We start from the raw sequence: 22,084 nt of genomic DNA on the forward strand, positions 1-22,084 counted from the left end.
TACATCCATAATAAAACTCCTGTTCTGTCCCAATATCTCATCTTAATTTCAGAGCAGTAACCATGGGTGGAATTTTATGCCCCCCCACCGGGAGGCAGAGCCCTATGATGAGACTGGAAGACTTGGGACGGAGAACCCATCACATTCCTGACTCCCCACCTCAATTTAAGTCTTGAGAGGGAAGTGTCGAGGGCGATCCTCCTGTCTGCAGGCCAATTAAGGCCCACCGGTCAGACACCTTGTGCTCAATGGAGGGACCCACCAGGGGCAAGGGCCCCCTCCATGGGAAGACCCCCTCCCCTACCATCCTTTAAACTGAAGCCCCTTCCCCCAAGCCTGCCTGACTGGCCCCGGCAAGCCCACCCGTTACCCGGGTTCCAGGGCTTCATGACTGTTCCCTCCTCCTGGCTGCTGCAGTACTGATAATGACCACCGCTCCCGGTGGCACTGCAGAGACTGATTAGTTGTCAGCTTCTGATTGGCCAGCAGCTCTTGGCGAGGGCACCCAGGAACCCTGATGCTGACTGCATAGGCGCCTGATTGGCTCTTAATTGCCTCACGGCGCCTAAGAATAGCCACGATGGGGTTGCCACTGGTTTTCCAGCCAGTGAACTGGCCCACCACCGTGGCTATTAAATCCAGCCCCAAAGCAGCCAATTCCTAACTAGTTTGCACTCGGACTTTAAATGACACAACTGTTAAGAAAGATGTTTATCCTATCCCGATGCCAACACAGGTCCAGGAGATGAAAGTGTTACCTATTATGCCACCCAATCCCCAAAGACCGATTAGTTTCTTCATCCAAACATACGAACAAGGAGCAGGAGTAGGCCATTCAGCCCCTCAAACCTGCTCCACCATTTAATAAAATCATGGCTGATCTGATGGTAACCTAAAATCTGCATTTCACCTACCGCCAGTAACCTACCACCCATTTGCTTACCAAGAATCTATCCACCTCTGCCTTAAAAATATTCAAAGACTGTTTCCACCGCCATTTCAGGAAGAGAGTTCCAAAGACCACCTCTGAGTGAAAAAATTTCGCCTCATGTTTTAAATGGGTGACACCTTATTTTTAAGGTGACCCCTAGTTCTAGATTCCTCCACAAGAGGAAACATCCTCTCCACACACACCCTGTCAAGACTGCTCAGAATCTTATATGTTTCAGTCAAGTTGCCTCTTACTCTTCTAAACTCCAGCAGATACAAGCCTAGTCTGTCCAACCTTTCCTCATAAGTCAACCCAACCCATTCCAGGTATTAGTCTGGTAAGCCTTCTCCGAACTGCTTCTAACTCATTTAGATACAAAGCAAATCTTGAAACACAATAAGACTGCCATTGTTTCAGCACATTCATTCAAACATCAATGTCACATACATAGCAGGCACTTTCAAAAATGGCCACTTCTGTCATTTCAGGGGCATCTTATGTGGTACACTGATCAGCAATAGCCTCGCTTTGAACAGTCCTCCATTACAGGTAAATACAGAGTCAAACCTTCCTTATCCGATCTCTCCACCCAGAGATCAAATAATTAAGGTTCCCCGTTAGTGACATCCGTGAACTGAATTACATGTTTCTTAGAATGTGGGTGATGCAGAAACGGTTGCATTCCCTACCCACCTACAGCTCAGCTTTCTACACGCTCAGTGAACCCCTTCAGCCACATCAGGAGGGAGACCAGAGAGAGGCGGAGTAGGTGTCAGGTTCCTTACCTGTGAACCAGGTGGGTTTTTAAACAAGCTTTGGTCATTTTTTTTCTCCTTCCTGATGCTAGCCCACAAAGTACCAGATATATCAAACTCAATTCTAGAGTTAACTCAATTCCCATTGTTGGAGGTGTGGGGTTGGGATATTGAACGAACTGTGCACTAGGATACAGTACTGGGCGCTAAGAGGGCGTTAAGACGCGCATTCTGACATTCCAAGTCTGTTAAAAATCACCTGCTGGTACTGGCTGGGGTATTGCTGGGTGTAAGGTTGTGTTGCAGTCTGGGGCTGAGTGTAGCTTTGATTGTAGTTCCCATAGGTGCTATAGTTGGCGTAAGTGTAACTTGGATTGTACGTTTGATTGTAGCCCTGACTGTAGGTCTGCGCATACGTTGTCGGTGTCGTCGTAGGTGCTGCTGGTGTTGGCTAAAATAGAAACAAGACATGTCAAGTTTGTTACAGCTTTGGAGGTGAAGGCTCAGAATGGAAAACAGCAGCACTTTTAACTGCTTCAGTCTGCAGTCTTCTTTATATAAAGTCTCCAAAACCAATGCAACTTTAATTCATTTAAAGCTGAAAAATTTCAGCACAAGTTCCTAATGTGCCAACAGGCAACCAGACAAACTGAGGAAGGACTAAGTTGAAGATTCAATAAAGAACCCAAATACAAGAATAAGCTTGGCTCAGTGGTTGTTCAGTCATCGTAAAGTTAGAGAGGGTCAAGGGTTCGAGACCGACTCCTGATATGGCACACAGACTACGCAGCCGCTTCCACAGAGGGAGCGCTGCATTTTCAGATGTTAAAAACATCTCAGAAACACTGGACTGATGTCCATGGCACTATCCAAAGAGCAAGGAAAGAGTTTTGGCAAACATTTATCCTTCAACAAGCACTACTGGGTAAACAAACTGACTGTCAGGCGTGTCCACAAAAACAGTGACTACACTAACACAATTGGCTGGAAAACACTTTGGGACATCCTTGCGGGCATGAAAGGATCTATATAAATGCAAGCTCTTTCTTTTTTGCACCAAGTGTGTAAATCCTGTAAAAGTGGTTACTTGATCCCACCCCCTTATCCAATAATGCATTTCCATCTGATATATATGCCAGCTTATTCCCAACCCCCCTCCCTCTTCCCACCCCCTCCTCCCCCACCTATTATTTATCGACAGCTGTTACCTGGCTCTGATTGTAGCTGGTTTTGTTGTAGGTGGGTGTGCGGGTCGAGTTATAGCTCTGGGTGCGATTGTAGGTACCACGGCTGTTAGTGGTACTGTTGGTCCAACGGTTCTGTGTGTTACCTCCACGGTTGAAGCCTGCATTTAAAAATAGACAGGTCTGATGTATGACTAGCGTGGGTCCTGCATCTGTACTGGGCATCAACAGGCCAAAAACTTCCCAGCAACAGGTGAACATAGGAACAGGAGTTGGCCATTCAGCCCCTCGAGCCTATTCTGCCATTCAACGGCTGATCTATCTCTTCACTCCATTCATCACCTTGGTTCCATAACCATTAATATCTTTGCCAACCAAAAGTCGATCAGTTTTGAAATTTTCAATTAAACCATTCCAGATTTCTACCAGCACTGAGGGAACCTTCGGTTGCTCCCTCACCTGTGGGCCAATCAAGGCCCTTAAGTGACCAATTAACAGCCATTTAAGGGCTTCCTCTCAGCACCGTGGGAATTTTACTGGTGATGGAAGGCCCAGGAGGGTTACCTTCTTGATTGGCATCCCACCGCCCCTCCTCCCCCAACACAAGGTGTAAAACCCCCACCCTACAACCAGTATGCCTCTCCTTACTTACTCTTTCCAATAATACCCTCCACCTATCCTGCCTATCCCAGATGAAGCCTTACATTATGGTTCCAACGCTGAACGCCTTCCTCTGAATCTTGCTGCAGTCCCAGTGGTGACCACTGCTTCTGGTGGTGCTGCTGGGACACAAGAGCTACCAGCCCCCAAGTGACTGCCAGCACTCTGCGGCAGAACTTCCTCTTGGTGAGGGGCAGAGGTCCTGCATATCATGCCAATTACTAGCCCGACGGCCATTTAATGGCTCGGCCAAGCGGAAGCAGGCTCGCCCTGATTTTTACACTAGAGGGGCAGAAACCAAACCCCATCGTACAATTCAGCCGTGTGAAGAAATGCTTCCTGAACGGCCTAGCCCAAACTTTAAGGGGATGTAACCTTTGCGTTTCATGATAACTACTAAATCAAGCCACGAATACACTAGAGGCCATTTTAAAAGCAGAATAAACCTGGGACCTCTCTCGACGGCCCCCGCCACTAACCTGATCGGAATCCGCCACGGGTGAACCCACGTGCCGCCTGCCCGCCGCGATTGTCGAATCGGTTGAAGTTTCCTCGCCCACGGAAGCCGCCGGTTCGGTTGTCGAACCTCTTGTCGGGGGGAGGGCCAGCCTTTCTTCCTTCCTCATTATATTCGCTCACCAGCTTCAGCGACTCCTCCTTCTGCAGCTCGATGTAGGTCACGTCGTCCAGGAACTCGTCAGCCTCAGGCAGGGAGAAGTTCGCTGGGAGCCACACAAAAAAAAAAGAAAAAGAAACACAACAAGAAGAGACAAGTCAATGGGTACTCTCGGATTTGGCAAAAATAAAGGTCGATCCACCACAGGATGGATCTTTGCGCCAGTGGCCCAATGCCACTCATCACTGGGAGAAAGTAGGGTGCAAGGAAGAGAAAATAATAAAAGATACTGCCATCCCCAGAAAACTGCTTCTGAATTCCCAAGCAGGTCGCTTGACATTGTATAACTGGTTACCGTCAACGCACTTATGGACACCACATAAATCAGAGAATCTGGTGATGGCCATAACATTCTTGGTGTACTAACCTGGGGTTTATAGTGTGTACATCTGGTAAGAGGGAAGAGACGGTGAAATGGGTTTGATGTGGGGGCAATAACAAAGGATGAAGACGGGAAGAGAGCTTTCTGACTGTGCTTTTTTTCTTCCGACTTTTTTTTTTAAACAGGATGTGTGTTTCCAGTTTCCTACCTTTCATTTCTAAAACTGCATGATCAGGAACATCCTTTCCTTCCTCATCAGTGCGCTTTATTGTCCGTTGTTTTAAATCGGCATCCGTGGGACAAATTACAATAGCCTTGCGTTGAAACCCTTCAAAAGGACGCATTTTTCGTCTCTGTGCTGATCCATAAACATTTGTCTAGCAATGGTGACAAAGAAGAGGCAAAATTGTTCATTATTTGTTGCTTGGTTTGCAGACATTGAGGCCTGTAAACGACGAAATAAACAGTTTTTCCCCCTCATAGCTGGCAGGGTGGGCACCCCCCAACCCCTTGCAGAAAAACTTACCCACAGGGTTAGGAATCTCCTTACTGGACGTTTTTAAGTGTTGGATAAAACTGACAGGGCCTTGCAAGGTTTAGGAAAATCTCTTGTTGCTCCATAATTTAAATAAACCAAACCAACAATGTAAGCTTCTCAGCACGTGTAATCTTAAAACAGAAAACTTCAAATGACCAGATTGAGACTGCCTTCCTACCAGCGCTACAACAGTTTTCTGAATGCTGAGTCTTCTAACAGTAATCAGTAAAACATTAAAAAGCAAACCCAGCTATCTGTAGGCTAAATAGACAGCGATGGTCCAAACAATTCCAGCCTGAAAATTGACAACTTGGACCAATTAGAATTTATTACACAAACAAGTAGTCCATATCTTAATTGTAAAAGTCTACAAATCACACCAAGTAATAAATTAAACCACAATTGAACACTTTTTTTTAATTAACTCACTAATTGCATTAAATCTTCCTTTCACTCCCTATCTTTCCAAAAGAAGTTAATCATGAAAAGCGGCAATCATGAGTTTGACAAAAATGGCTGTGATTATTGTAGAAAGTGCATGTTTTTTCTATAAAATGACTGGTGTATAATGACACTGCAGGACCCAGCCAGAATGGAAATGATTTGGTGATACGCCCCACCCCTTCAGTCACACCTGGAGACCCCCAGTGCTGTAAGTAGCTGACTGATCTTAGGCATTTAATTTGTATTATGTAACCATTCACCACTCCATGCATTTTGGTGGAGAAATAATCCCAATTTTAGCAAGCGACTCTGCTGTGTTTTCCGTCATGAGTTTTGTTTGATGTAGTGCGAATACTCTTGTCTAAATATATTGTTTACTTTAAGTATCATTCTGCCTCTAACAGTGGTGTTAAACTCATTAATTTTTAACTCAGGCTATTTTTGCAGTTAGAGAGAGACGTGTACAAGAATTTCTGTGATTACTTCAGATCTATTTAGTGTCTCTATGGGTGAGCTTGTCCCATAACCCTCTTGTTACAATGGTAACCCTACTGGCAGTATAAAATATATTTCCTTTCAGCCTTCAGGCACCAGTTGATAACTTCAAATTGTTGATTGAAAACTTCACCTTTCCTGTACATTAGATGAAAAATAAAATCATCGCAGAAGTGACTATCCAATACCACTGAAGAATACCGGCAGAATCTTGTGGAGGCAACGGCTGTGTGTGTGTGTGTGGTGGGGCGGGGGGCGTCTCCCCTGCCACCTGGAAAGCCAGTGAGAGCCCCAGGTCTCCTCTTTTTGGGAAGGCCTGCTGCACCTTGTGCCACTCAGGCACTTGACAGGCCAGTTACTGGGATTTCCCCCTGGGATCGAGGACCCCGAGAGCAGAAGACCCACCCGACAGGAGCTGCCCACCAATCCGAGGCCGGCAGCTCTACTGAACTGCAGCGCCACCAGGGAGGTGGGCCGGTATGACACCCACCCGCTGCCTAGGATCTTTCTAGGGAATCATCCCACTCCACCCTTGTGAGCTTCACCAGTCGCACAGCTCCTCTGCACCTTCAATCCTCTGGCCACTGGTACAATTTCCCCCTCAACCCTCTGGAATACTCTTCTGACGACTCTCCTCTTTTCTCATCACTTTTACAAATCTTCTCCAAACATCTTTCCTTTTCACCTCTCAACTCTCTCATCACCACCCTGCATTTACTTCTTTCTACTTTCATCTTTTTACCCTTCTCTGTCCATAAAAGCACCTTAAAGGCACTGTGTGTATGAATACTAGTTGCTACCTTATTCATATTTAATGGAAACAGATAAAGATAAACTGCTTTCAGGTCTCTCGCGACCTCTCTCACCATTCAATTATAATCTTTTACTACATTAACCTCAATATTAAAAAGCACAGCGTATGAAAACTCCAGACACTTAACTATCAAGAAACATTAATGACAAAACTAAATATGTTAAAAGCAATAGTTCCTACTCAACAATAAGCAGCACAGCTTAGGAGCTCTCAACTGGGAGGGGTCCGGAAATAGTCTCCCCTTTATATTGAGATAAGTGGAACAGTCTCAAAGGTACAGTTTATGCACAACCAATTCAGGCAAATACTGCTATACACAAGTTAAGTACTGCTGAGAAAGTCAGTGATGTGCAAAGGGGCTCATCTAACATACAACAGTGTTCCACAAATCCCTTTGCAGATCACTGACTTTTACAGCAGTACTTATCTCATTAAGTTTTATTTGATCCAGCCCTATTTGCTTCCACGTTCATAAACTATTTACCCAGTAGGTTGAGTTGGTGACCCAAACTGATGGACAGGGGAACCCCCAAATTAGTCTTTCATTCCATGGGCTGAGGTAGCGTGAGCCTTCCTTTAAACCCTTTCCTTTCCCTCTCTGCAAAGTCAGTTGGAAGTTTCTCACTTGTTTGAAAAAGGACATTTTTACCCTCGACCCCGCTCCCGGCCAATTGAACTGGTGTTTGAGACAGTGGAGCGCGGGGGGGGGAGCCACCATCATTAAAGAGTACAAGCTGTCACATGGGCCTTGAAGGGGATGCGGTGGGGGAGGGGGTGAAATCAGGTAAGAAAGAGAGAGTAACAATAAGCCGTAACATTGTAATCAGGATCCAGTATGTCTCCCTCCTTCAACGTCTTCAGTCTGAATGAATAAAATAGCTGAATGCGCTATCATTATTTTTCTCACACTTCAAGACTAGCAACTTTAGATTCATGGCTATGTCTTTTCTGAAGGACGGATAGGCTTAGTCTGAGTGCTCGTGTCCTTTGAGATATCACCGACTATTTGTGAAAGGGTTGGAGAGGAGGAAAGGACGGGGCTACCTGTGTCATTTATGGAGATGTTGTCAGATGGGCAGTCACCCTGTTTATTTCTCCATTTCGCTCATGTGGAATCTATCTCCAGCATTACTGGTATTACTAATTCAAGTTGTTGGATTTCTCCCATGTTAGAGTTTGGTATCAAAGTTAAAAGTAAAGTTTTTTTCCCCCCCCAAAAGGGAAGACACAGACCTGGAATTGACCGAGCATGCACGAAACGATCCTGTAGTGAGCACTGTGCCTGTTGTTTCTGGCTCATTTCCTATTAAGCAAATAGTTGATGGGACAGTGCAGGCCTCAGGCAGAAAATGGGGACATAATGTAAATTTAGGACTTATTAAATTCTTCTTTTTGTAAGGGGTAGTGGAGCTATCCCAGCAGGAGCGAGATAAATTGCAAAGGACAGGAAGAATCATAAATGTACACAATACCACATATGGATAAATTTTTAATACACCCATCAGTTTCAAAACTTCCGTCATCAAGTTCAACCATAAGGGCTGAACAACACTGAGGAGGTGAAGTTGTGAGCAAAAAAGATAAAAGCCACCAATGAACCTACAAAATTAAAGGAAAGACAAAGATAGCTACTTGAATTTTGGTTTTATTTGTACTGGTACGAGAGATATATCTCAACTGCAATTTGTGTGTAAGTATTGTCCAATGAATTTTTTAATCCCTCCCAGTTACAAAGACACTTACTCACCAAGCATGAAATAATTAGAAATAAGCAACATGTGTTTTTTGAGCGAAAGGCTAAGGAACTGGTTGGTACTAAAGCAGTAATGAAATCCACAACTGCTTCAGAATCTGAGGAGCTGCGAATCATGAATATTGCGCAAATCCCTATGCCCAAGTCCAAATTGTAAATATAAAAGGAGAACTAATCCTGCAGTACATCACAGTCACCTTATTTTGCAAACAAAGCAAGAGCCATCAACCCTAACCCTCTTCTTTTCCCACCTATTTCCATTATTTTTAAACGTATTTCCATCCATTGTTTTATCTCTACCTTTTAGCCTTTTTCAATTCCTTCACCCTACCCCTCCCCCACTAGAGCTATCTGTACCTTGAGTGCCCTACCATCCATTCTTAATTAGCACATTCATTTAGATAATATCACCAACTTCAAGGTTTCTTCTTCCTTAACCGAGGTTTTCCACCCACGGTCGTTGACAGGGCCCTCAACCGTGTCCGGCCCATCTCCCGCGCATCCGCCCTCACACCTTCTCCTCCCTCCCAGAAACATGATAGGGTCCCCCTTGTCCTCACTTATCACCCCACCAGCCTCTGCATTCAAAGGATCATCCTCCGCCATTTCCAGCACGATGCCACCACCAAACACATCTTCCCTTCACTCCCCCTGTCGGCATTCCGTAGGGACCGTTCCCTCCGGGACACCCTGGTCCACCCCTCCATCACCCCCTACTCCTCAACACCCACCTATGGCACCTGCCCATGCCCACGCAAAAGATGTAACACCTGCCCCTTCAGTTCCTCTCTCCTCACCGTCCAAGGACCCAAACACTCCTTTCAAGTGAAGCAGCATTTCACTTGCATTTCCCCCAACTTAGTCTACTGTATTCATTGCTCCCAATGCGGTCTCCTCTAAATTGGAGACCAAACGTAAACTGGGCGACCGCTTTGCAGAACACCTGCGGTCTGTCCGCAAGAATGACCCAAACCTCCCTGTCGCTTGCCATTTTAACACTCCACCCTGCTCTCTTGCCCACATGTCTGTCCTTGGCTTGCTGCATTGTTCCAGTGAAGCCCAAAGCAAACTGGAGGAACAGCACCTCATCTTCAGACTAGGCACTTTACAGCCTTCCGGACTGAATATTGAATTCAACAACTTTAGATCTTGAACTCCCTCCTCCATCCCCACCCCCTTTCTGTTTCTTCCCCCTTCCTTTTGTTTTTTCCAATAATTTATATAGATTTTTCTTTTCCCACCTATTTCCATTATTTTTAAATCTTTTATGCCCCCCCCCACCCCCACTAGAGCTATACCTTGAGTGCCCTACCATCCATTCTTAATTAGCACATTCGTTTAGATAACATCACCAACTTCAACACCTGTGTTCTTTTGTTTTTTTGTCTGTGACATCTTTTGATTATCTGTTCCTATCACTGCTTGCTTGTCCTTACAACCACACCCCCCCTCCACTTCTCTCCCCCCACCCAACATCCCCCACACCCCCCCGACCTCCCCCCCCACCTTAAATTTCACCCCTCTCCTTGGAATCAACCAGTTCTGCTGAAGGGTCATGAGGACTCGAAACGTCAACTCTTTTCTTCTCCGCCGATGCTGCCAGACCTGCTGAGTTTTTCCAGGTAATTCTGTTGGTGTTTTGGATTTCCAGCATCCGCAGTTTTTTGTTTTTATCTATCTGTACCTTGCTTGTCCTGCTCTCTACCCTTAATTAGCACATTCCTTACATAATATCACCACCTTCAACACCTCTTTGTCCTTTTGTCTGTGACATCTTTTGCTTATCTCCACCTATCACTGGCCCTTTATCCAATTCTACTTGTCCCACCACCCCCTCCCCCTTAAACCAGCTTATATTTCACCTCTCTTCTATTTTTACTTAATTCTGTTGAAGGGTCATTCAGACTCGAAACGTTAACTGTGCTCCTCTCCGCAGATGCTGCCAGACCTGCTGTGTTTTTCCAGGTATTTTTGTTTTTGTTTTGGATTTCTAGCATCCGCAATTATTTGCTTTTAACTCTAACCCTTCGTCTCCTCCCCATCTTCCAACTTTCCATCAGCCAGCTACATATCCTCTTATATCAAACATTTGTTCAACACACCACCTGTGAAACATCTAGAATCGTTGTGGCCATTCTTCCCATCAAGTCTGTGCCAGCTCATTAAAGAGCAATCCAATCAATCCCATTCAAAATCCTCGATCTCCCTCCCTAACAGTACCTACACCACATAGACTGCAGCGGTTCAAGGAGGCAGCTCACCACCACCTTCAAGGGCAATTAGGGATGGGCACAAAATGCTGGCTTAATCAGCAATGCCCACATCCCACGAACAAGTAATTTTTTTAAATTCTCCCAGTCAATCCCCATAGCTTTGCATGGTCATTTCCCTCAAGTCTCTTTGCTCATGATCTCCACTGCTACTTATAAAAACAATAAATGCTACCACCTTTTATTTTAATTAAAATGAAATTTGTTTTTCAAATCATTCATCACCTCTGCTTCCACCACCCTCATAGCGAGTTCCAGGTCATTATCACTGGCTGTGTAAAAAAGTTTTCCCTCACATCCTCCCTGCGTCTCATGCCCAAAACCTTAAATCTGTGCCCCCTAGTCCTTGTACCAGCAGCTAATGGGAACAGTTTCTCTTTGTCTGCCTTTTCTAAACCTGTCATAATCTAGTACACCTTTTTTCAAATCTTCTCTCAATCTCTTGTTTTAATTCAATGGTTTTCACAATCCCTCCACACCACATCTACTCCATTATCCAAGCAGTCTTCAAAATTCTATTACATCTGTGAGACAAAACTTGTCTTTAAAAGCTGTAAGTTTGAGTATCCCAAACATTTCCAAATGCTTAATGATTCAATATCAAACCATGAATTGTAAGAATTGTCCAAAACTGATCGTAAACTAAAGTTGGCAGTTTATCCTCCTTTCCCCTCTTGAAAAGAGCCATTATGATGGACAGTTTTTATATCAAAGGAGGATTGGAAAACTGTGCTCAGATATCCTGCCTTATCCTCAGGGACTTGTTTCAATAGCCTATTGTGCACCCACTAGGACCAAATAACCCTTGAATTCTACCCACTTTGAGAAATAAATTCCTTTTCTAGTTATTTCCATGGCAGCACAAGGGAAAGGTGGAAGTATATTGCCACCCAATTTTAAGATATGCAAGTAAATCATTCCCTGATTGATTTTGTTCTCAAGGATCTAAGTTATGCAGTAAACCACTTGATATGCATTTTACACATGGAGTGGCACTTTCCTCACCCAAGGAAATTGTAGCTTCCTAAAGTTCAAGATAATTGCGACTCAACTTCTGCAAATCCACCACAGACTACTCAAATAAAAGGACTTCAAAGAACTTCGTTTCAATGGGACTTTTTTTTAAAACAAACAGAATTTGACTGAATTCTGTGACTCTGAGCAGCTGACAGCAGTTTTTGCAGCACAATATAATTTGAGACAATTCAAAACTGTACTTAATTTGTGTGCTAAAGTCGCACTGGCTCAAATTTAATTACACAATATTGGCTGACTTAAGCTTTTCAAGCTGGAAAAATAATCCAATTCAGCCTTCAACATTTTATAGTTTCTCAGTGCAGTAGTAAAATGTATTTTTATAAATGTACCGTAGAGAACCAGTTCATATTCCTCTTCTTTCAACAACATTGCTGAAGGACTTGGTAAAACCAGTTCTGAGTTCAACACATCTGATAATATTAACTAATGCAGCAACTCTTGTGTGATTCAAAGCATAAGCTACAAGCTCAGCCATACCACTAAATTATCTGCCCATTAATACCCATTTTGCCATTTATAAGAAAACAGTAAAGCAACCAACAAATCTGCTTAATCAGTTCATGTTTAACAACATGAAAATTCAAGAGAATATCCATTTTTAAAAGTTTAAATCACAAATTGCCTCATATTAAAAGGATACTGCAATAAAAATGTATACTTAATGTTACGGTGCACAATGCAAGCCAACTCACAGAGCATCCTACGTACAGTCACAGGCTCACTTGTTTAACAGCTATGAACCAATCCTTTTCATTAGACGGCTGGCAACATCATATTACTGCATGTAACAAACATGCGGTAGTTATTTTACAGCTCATTACATCTGTAATCTGTTCAGCAGTAAACTATATCTTGTTGTAAGCATTTGTTCGTTACTAAAGGTGTTTGTGTAACAAAAGAATATCGCAACCCTACAAGATCATTTCAAAATTATGCTCAATCTCCATTCTTTTTAAAAAGCTTAAGTAACAACTTTCTGCCAGCATTAAAAAAATTCTTGCTCTGAAATCAAAATTCAAGGCACTTCCAGAGTTAGATTACAGAAATTATGGAGCAACACAAGATCCAAAGCCCTTGCAGCGTAAATCAACTGCAACAGACAAACCAAACATGGGTGTGAAATTTAACAGCTGTACACATCTTTAATGTACTTAAAGGTGTGTTAAATTAGACATGCCAATCTTCAGCATACATTTTGAGGATTAGAGCTATCTAATTCACTTGTGGTGCAAGGAATCTGTACATAAATGTGAATGTGTGGGTCACTGTGCCACTAGAATGTAGAATGTTTTATCCAATGATCCAATTAAATATCTTCAGAAACTTTGATGAAGCCAATCTAATTCAATTACAAACAGGACTGTAAAGCTCTAACAAACTAGATGAGTGTATCAGAGCAATTGTAGTGTCACCTACGTGGACCACTAACTATTAGTTCTCGTGTAGGGTAGCATATGTAAATATAATTAGGATTCTATTCTTTGCACCTTTAAAGGGGTCAAACGAGCTCCAAAAATGCCATCAGGAAAGTGCGAAGGTTTTCCTGTCTTGACCCTGACTACTCTCTCTGATACTTACCTTTACTTACCAGTTCTTCATAAGACCATCTTGCCCCAGACAAGACAACATATAACTACTTACCAGTGGTACTTACAGTTATCCTGAACCAAAGATTGTCCTTTAGACCTGTACTTACCTTGCCTGTCCTGAAGGCCCTGGAAAGCCAAAATTAGTTAGTGGTAACTCACCTGGACAACAATTATTAAACAAAACAAAGTTCCAATTTCTATATTTACTTTTTTAAACTTTTTTTTTCTTTACTTAGTAACAATGGAGATCAGTCAATTACTCACCACTGGTGTTTTACTTTCTAAGCAGCAACATCATTAAATTTCATCTTGTATTTTTGTTCTTTACGTGAGATGGCTATTTTCATTTGATCCCCAGGCAATGAAACAAAGTTTGTCTTTATTTACATCTTAATTTACAATGTTTTTCTTTAGATATTACGAGATTTAATTTACCGAAATAATGTATCATTTAAATTTGTCGTAAACAAACAAAAATAAGCTATCTTATTTAATGTAGCAATAGAGCATGGAAACACAACAGTACCTGGTCAAGAATGTAGTTACGTTTCTTGCGAGCAGCAATCTGGATGAGGCGGTTCAAGCACTGAGTAGCCTGCTGGATTAGGACGTCCCAGCGACCTGCGTAATTGCGTTGACGGCGAAGACCCATCACCTGTGAAAATGGCAGAGATGCCTGTTGCTGAAAGAACCGGATTCTTTGGCTCCTAGTAAGCATCGGTTCCTGGTGTCTGCCCAGTGACTTGCAAATTACATTAACCCAATTTGTGCTGAAATAGCTTAAGCACTGGAGAGCCTGTGAGCCGGGGCTCTTTCGTTGGAAGCAATTTTTTAAACTCATCTTTGTACTCATCTCAATTTACAATTCTGCCTTTTGATACTGGGAGATGATAATTATCTGATATACATTCTATGATTACAGGCACCGCTTTTTGCATACGTGGAAATGGCAGTTTATTAAATTTCAAATGATCAAGCTTAAGGCTCAAGTTCTGTCCAGGGATGAGAAATTTACGTCATTTGGCAGAATTCCAACTTCTGAAGAACAGATTTCTGCTCTTTTAATTTTTTTAACCGAGCTCCGCCTCCCCTTGGCCGTATCTGCCTCCAACGCAGCCAAAGCCGGCATGAGAGAATCTCAGTGATTCCAATAATGAGGCCAGGAGATGGCTCGGGGGAGCTGCCACCCATCCCACTGGGAGCTGTGGATCCAGGTTTCAGCAGGGCCAGAGTGGAAGAGGAGTCAGCATCCGGCAGATGCAGGGGTGGAGAGAGGTTGCGGGGTGGGCAGAGCGGTAGCAATGTCTATATGGAATTCAGCAGGCTCAGGGTTTGCTGGGCCGGTGGGGGGGGGGGGGGGGGGGGGGGGGGGGGGGGGGGGGGTGGAATGAGCAGTGGAGCTCAATGATGCAGAAGTCTTTTTTTCTCCAGAAGACTTGGAAACAGTGGCTGCACTGTGCATTATTATTTATTGATTTATCAACCCAAAAGACAGTGACATACTTAAGCTTGTGCACTGGAAGCAAAAGTAAAGGTTGATGACTTCTGATTTCCAGCTAGAAAGATATTACAGAATTCGTCACGGCATTAAAAAAACTCGCAAAAGACAAACATTTTTTTTCTTTATTTAGAGGGATATTATACCTTTATAGCTTTAAAATGCAATACTTGTCCATTGCAAAAAATGAAAAAACCCGCAAGATGTAAGAATCTTTCTTAAGCATATTGAGCATATTGAGAATCAAACATGCAGTTATTCTGAAAAGTATTTCCTATTAACCAAAGTACTTTAAGGAAGTAGAATCAGAACGACCTTGTTTAGATTAAATTATTATTCCAAAATTAACTTGAAAACTTGCGCCTGCTGCTAACTCAGACTGGTACGTTTTTTGTTTATGAGTTCTTCATTGAGTCATGTCTGAATGGGAGTTCTGGCAAAATAGGAAAAAACGAGCACATTAATTGCCATGCTTTGACACAGTACAACTAGCTACCCAGAAGTGTGCAGCAAAGTCCCAGTCTCAGCCAATTATAGTGAACTGGCACCAGTTTTCAGTCATGGTGGCCTGGCCATGATGGGGCTTGGAGGGCCCCAGAGCAGCTTGGTGTTGCTGTGAGGCTGTTGGAAAGGCCGGGTTGCTGAGTGAGTGAGTTGGGGGTTGTAAGAAAGGCGTGTGAGTGTGTGCGGTTAACGAAAGAGGGTCTGATTACAATGTGTGTTTGGGGAGGTGGTGAGGAGAGGGGCTTCACTGAGTCTTCTGTCACTGGGGAATATGGAAAGCTTGGATGAAACCAACATGGGTATGTAAAATAATATTTTTAAAGTACTTTACAAACACATTTTCATATTTATATGATGCATTATATGTTGATCTATAATACACAAACTTTAATTATATACTGAATGTTACTATGCTGCTTTACTGTTGTTTTTTGCTGGCGTCAGGGGTCATGGTTAATTTTCAAGAGTTTAATATATTTATTCAAAGGATGTAGGCATCACTAACAAGGCCAGCACTTGTTGCCCATCCCTCATTGCCCTTGAGAAGGTAGTGGTGAGTTAAAATGTTTTGTTGTAAGTATGACTTCATCCTGTATTGCAAGCATTAACTGCATTGAACATGAAATGTTGAGGTCACTTTGCTGACTTGATACAAATACATTGGTCCATGTCTTGATGGCAATAGAAGCTAAACAAAGGGAAAACTAATTGTCTACCCACATGAAGTCTAATAATTCCACCCATCTGAAGTGGCCTGGAAGAATTAACATTCACTACAGATCATAAAAATATAATTACATAATTCCTTATCACAAAAAATTTCAGGCCTTCTCACTGTCAGCTACTCTCATCCTGGGTTCTGCCCTCCTCCAAAGATTATTTAAACGAAAGGACCTTAATGTTTGTGCATAGGTCTGTATTTAATGTCACTTTATAGCAGAATAAACATAGAATTGAAAATATCACTGCACCAGCTGACTTTTGACCTCGATGCAACAACAGCCTATGAAAGATACTGAAAGAAGTTGTTGACAGAATTACAGATAAGCATTTTCAACCCTTCCAATATTGGGCTGTAGGCACAAATGTTTTACAGTAAAAAAAAAAAATGCTGTCAAGTCTAAAGAAATGTTACTGGGACAGTGACACCTGTCCCCATTACTGATTTTCACATCATGTTCATTTAGTCTTTGGATAGCAGACTTGGCCTACAGTATTACTGGGGGACTTTAAAATTGAACTCAGTTAATGAAGATATCAGCTGACCACCTCAGAGTTACTTATCAGTTCAGGCACAAACATAAGAACTGGGTCATTCTACATGCCTTATACCTACCTTCATCTTTTCCATGATGGCATTTGTTCCGAGGATGTTGTATTTCTTCCAAGGATGGCGAGCTGCATGTGTAATAGCCCATGTTGTCTTCCCAGCTGCAGGTAAGCCAACCATCATCAGGATCTAAACAAAAAAGCCTCATGAGTAAAAACATTGGCTCTCAACATTCTTTAAGGTGCTGTGCTCCCCATTTTCTCCAATTTCCCTTTCTCCCCACTATCTCCAGCCTTTTCTCTTTAGTAATTGACCATCTTGCAACAACTTGCATTTATAAAACACCTTGAATGTAGTAAAACATTCCAAGATGCTTCATGGGAAAATTAGGACAGGTGATCAAAAGTTTGGTCAAAAAGGTAGGTTTTAATGGGGGTCATAAAGGAGAGGAGAGAGGTGGAGAGATTAGAGATAATTCCAGAGCTTAGGGTTAGGCAGCCGCAATAAGGCCTCCCGATTGTGGAACGATGATAATTGGGGATTGCACTAAGCGCCACAAGCTTTCAATGTTGACTATTCTCCACTGGCCTCTTTGAGAATCTGACCTTGAAACAGAAGGTAAGCAATGCTGTCCCAAATCTGCCTGTCCAAGTCACACTCATCAGTGATAATTGCAGAGTGATTATGTGACACAGCGACTGCAAGTTTATTTACCATTCTGGTGCCTTGCATTCCACCCAAAAGCAAATCTCCCTCTGCTTTGAAAATGCAGCTGACTCTTATTGCCCTCTGAGGCATTATTTATAGCTGCTGTTGACACAATCGAGGCTCTTCAGTATTAGCACAACTTACTCCCTGAACAGGCTTTTGACCTGAAAAACTGAGGCTTGTATAGTAAAAGTCGTTGGTCAGATTCAACGGTTTTTAACTGAACCAGCGCAATAATTTGGCTGGTTGGAGAATGATGTCTACATTGGGTTGCATGTGATTCCTGCCACACTAAGTTGAAGGATGGTTAGATCAATCTGGGTATTGAAATTTCACCCTTCAGGGCAGCTCAAAACTTCACAGTTTCTTACTAAACATTTTAATTCCTTTGCGTGAATAATTGAGGCTTTATCACACCCCCCTCCCATAGCATTTGAAAAATTGAAGTCATCATCTTCACATACCATCCAACTCTATATTCTCTTTACCTATTTTGAGATTGAACTAAATTGTTCACAACCTCAAGGCTTTTTTTTAAACTTCAAGCTTAGTTTCCAACCCATTATCCCTTCCATCACAAGAAAGCCCACTTCCACCTCGCCCCTTATTTCAGCCCATCTGCCACTAAAACCCTAATCTCTGACTTTGTCACCTGCGGACTACTATTGCAATGCTTTCCTAGCTGATCTTATATCCAACACTTTTCCTAAAATTCAGCTCATGCAATGCTCTGTTGCCCATATCCTACTCTGTATCAAGAAAACCTCACCCATCACCTTGGTCCTACAGTGGCTCCTGATCCTCCATGACTCAGTCAAAATTGTCATCCTTATGTTTAAATCACCGGCCTCTCACCACCTCTTCCAGTGCTACAATCTCCATGTGTTGAGTGTTCCCTTTAGGCATTCCTCCTCCTTCTGTCTTACCAATGGCTGCCGTGCCTTCAGCCAATGTGCCCCTAAGTTCTTGAATGAGGATGACTAAATGATTGTGAAACAGGATGGTTTTGATTTATTCAATGTCTCATTTAGAAAGGTGTTACACACAAGGACCACAGACTGTTATTCATTATCCTTCAAATTAGTGATTTAAAACTGATTGCCTCCAACTCTATTTCAACTCAACCATTGCCCTACATTTATCCACCTGCCAATAATCCAGAAATTCCAAATTATATTGTTATTCTCATCTGCTTAATAAACCAGACATCTTTCAGATATAATCTTGATAAACAACACATGGACGATTTATCATGCAATTCTGCGTTTGTGCCACATAAAAAATGGGCATGGACTGTGTGGGTGGGATTGCATAGACCAAAGCATCTGGTCAACAGGAGTCTTCAATCACCCTTTCACATTATGTTCTTCTAATCGGACCATGACAATATAGGGATTGTGACTGGTGCATTTCTAAATCCCATTCTTTGAACTTTTTACATGGTTTGCTACTGCAGAATTATGATTCTTGGAAAAGCACAGAAGGAAAAGACCTCCATACCAAAACTGAGACTATGGAAATTCTACATTTTCAAAATATTTTGAATTGAATTATTCAATTAAAGTCAAATAAATTCAGACCATCATGGGGAAAATTAAAAGTAGGCCAAATTCAATCTAAAAATTCTAAAAAAAAAAAGTGGTGTAAAGGAAAGGGTTTCTTCGAGATAGACTGCACAGATTCACTTTTAGAATCACAATAACCACCTCCAACCTTAATAAGCGTACCTACCTCACACTCTGACTTAGTCTTTGGTCCTAATGTGCCTCGTATACGTTCATCGACAGGCACATGCTGAATGTACGTGAACCCATCAGGAATTCTGCACCATGGTTCCTTCTGCCCAAAGTTGAATTCAATGGCACAATTCTTTGTCAGCACATGTGGGAACAATGGCAGTCCACCAAGAGCCATCTTTTTGACCCTAAACGCCACACCTAGCCACCTTCCATTCTTTGTAAAGGACATCTCCACATCTTCACCGGCTTCAAAATTCTAGAGATGTGATGGATAATAAAAATGTGAAAGGTTCAACAACGAAATATTTGACAACTGGTTTTAACAACTTCCTCCTTTTCCCATTTAATGCAGTCCCCTCAAACATGAGAGCTGGCACAAATTTTCTATCTCACTATCAGTCCCCTGCAGCTTTCCCAGTAAGTCAGTAATCATGCTGCATTAGGTGACACCATCCACTGTTCTGGCCTCCTCCCACTCCCCCCACCACCACCACTCCCCCACCCGTGTCATTCCTAACAATCTGACCAAGAACCAAGGGACCCTGAAAGTATAAATCCAGACAGTCTACCCACTGTCAATGTAGTTTTTAAGCAGTGACAAGGCTAGCCTTCTGTTCCATGTGAATAACCACAATGTACAATAACAGACAGCAACCACAGCCTGCAGGAGCCTGCAGGAGACTGCAAACCGGGTCTGCAAAATTTAAACAGTTGCATAGAATCCCTGTTTGAACCCATATCACGTTAATTTATTTTCGCAGTACCATTCTATAGGAGCTACCAAGCTGATGTCATGAGAACAAGAATGAGCAGTCAAACCCCATTCTGATCTGTTCCACCAGTCTGAAAACTAACAGTCAAAGCCATGCATCAGAACAAAACTCCAAAAAGATATTTCAAAGTCAGGAACTGATCAGTTCATAGAATAACCTTCAAGGGCATCCTTAACACAAATTTCCAACACCTAACAAAACCATTATAATGCAACCATTATATTAATATGTGTAAAACACAAAAAAAGCTATTCTGCTTGTAGCCTAGATATGAAGTTATAATTCAAAGCAAATCTGTAACACTTACAATTAGACATCCCATCACATCGTTCTCAGAAAATCGCTCTCCGTAGTCCTGAAACTTGCAGTTTGTTGACTTCTTTCCAGTTCCTCCAAACCCAAATGAGAATTCCTCCTCACCTAAAATGGACAGTTAATTTGTCATCTGACAGGCTACTTCAATAAACAGAGAAATTTCACATGGGTGCACATGCATTACATGCAATTCCAAATCAAGTATCTTTATAGAGGAATTTCTCAAGTCAGTTAAATTCTGATACTGCGACTTGCTGATCTCATTCTGCAATCCATTAGGTGCCTCAGAGTGCTTGCTGATTGAGGACAACATGCTGTGGGTGCTATGGTACAACTGTCTCTAAGTAAGCACATAGAACGTACAAGTGCTTTACTGTTACATTAATCCCCTAGTAAGAAGCTATGCCAGTCATGAAAATATTACAGCATCCTCCCATGACAGAATTATGTCTTAGAAAACAATAATTAGTATCATGCACGATGTGGGCTCATAATCCATATTCATGGAGAAATAAATGTGCAAATGAACGCCGACTTCTGTGTTATGGAAGACAAATTGGGAATATTTATATCCCACTGGTTGAACAGGAATTAAAACAATAACAGTTCATCTGCTGTAACATGTCTGGGCCCCAGTAACAACTTTTGGAATACATGGTACAAATGTCAAGCATTACAAATTCTAACCGCAGCTTGTGACAGGCAGGACATCAAAGTTGAACCAAGGAGGGTGAGGCCCACAATCAGAAAGGTTGATTCTTAAAGGATAAGGCAAATTTTTATTGAACTGTCACAGTTTGTGCAGTAGATTGCTAAAGTTCCTCAACATGACAAAGGACAAGAAACTTAGGCCAGGACTTTACTGGTCCCCGGGAGATCCAGCAAAGAGTGAACACCAATTTAACGCAACAGAGAAAATTATTTAGGCAATTGTCAGTAGGTAAACTGAATAGAAGCCGATCCTTGACAAATCTTTTAATCAAATTAGTAGAATAGATTTGTTTTAATCTTCAGCATAAAGTTTTAAAATAAACTAGCAATCCAATTAGACCCTCCATCCACAATTTATAATGAGGAAAAAAATGGGGTCAATTATTAAGGATGTGTAGATAGTGCAAAATACATACATATGTTCCATTTATACTGCTAAACTTTGCAGGACATATCCTTCAAATCTACACAGCATTGTCAAGATGTAGCCTCCCGTGCAAATAAAGCCTACAGAATTCTTTGATCTGGCTGAAGATGCTTCTAAATCAGTACTTCCATCGGCAGATCTGAATCACCAAACTCACTTTCAAGCCAAGTTTGGGAAGCAAGACCCTCCCAACTCTTACCATAGCAAAATTCATCCTAAGCAAAACCACTGATACTCTAAATTCGATAAAGGGAAAATCAACACTCCCAAATTTCCTCCAAAATTTGCCAATTTAGAAAGAGGGACCAATTCCTGAGAGCACAGAGATACAGAATCCATAAAAGAACACTGAATAGGGCCAAGAATAAAAAAAAACCCATAGCAAGACTTATGGAGTTGAAATGAAAAGCAAAATCTACGAATGCTGGAAAAGGAGTAATGCCACATCAAGGCCCCCAGGTCACTGCTGCACAAAGCACAACTCATCTGCAAGGATGGGAACCAGCTTATCCACTCACTTATCCATATACTATGATGGGCAGACAAGAGAAGGAGAAAAAAGTGGAAGATAAAAGAATATTGCAGGTGCTGAAAATCTGGATCAAAATGCTGGAAACACTGATCAGATCAAGCAATTTCGAACTGGATAAGAGTCAGTTTTTGGCCCTGT

General features: G+C 42.3%; 1 protein-coding gene across 2 annotated transcripts in view; it reads right to left on the reverse strand.

The window, feature by feature from the left end:
• The window catches only part of LOC121272531 (heterogeneous nuclear ribonucleoprotein U-like protein 1), a 78,580-nt gene that overhangs the window by 2,978 nt on the left and 53,518 nt on the right, over positions 1–22,084 (reverse strand). For both annotated transcript variants that reach the window (XM_041179148.1, XM_041179149.1), the window contains exons 7-14: positions 20,269–20,381; positions 19,181–19,444; positions 16,808–16,930; positions 13,996–14,124; positions 4,737–4,905; positions 4,010–4,252; positions 2,895–3,031; positions 1,946–2,137 (exon numbers count right to left, since the gene is read on the reverse strand). In XM_041179148.1, the coding sequence (XP_041035082.1) occupies positions 1,946–2,137; positions 2,895–3,031; positions 4,010–4,252; positions 4,737–4,905; positions 13,996–14,124; positions 16,808–16,930; positions 19,181–19,444; positions 20,269–20,381 (1,370 nt within the window). The remainder of the gene's footprint in view (positions 1–1,945; positions 2,138–2,894; positions 3,032–4,009; positions 4,253–4,736; positions 4,906–13,995; positions 14,125–16,807; positions 16,931–19,180; positions 19,445–20,268; positions 20,382–22,084) is intronic.

This window comes from Carcharodon carcharias, chromosome 34 (assembly GCF_017639515.1).
Source record: "Carcharodon carcharias isolate sCarCar2 chromosome 34, sCarCar2.pri, whole genome shotgun sequence".
NCBI classification, from domain to species: Eukaryota; Metazoa; Chordata; class Chondrichthyes; order Lamniformes; family Lamnidae; genus Carcharodon; species Carcharodon carcharias.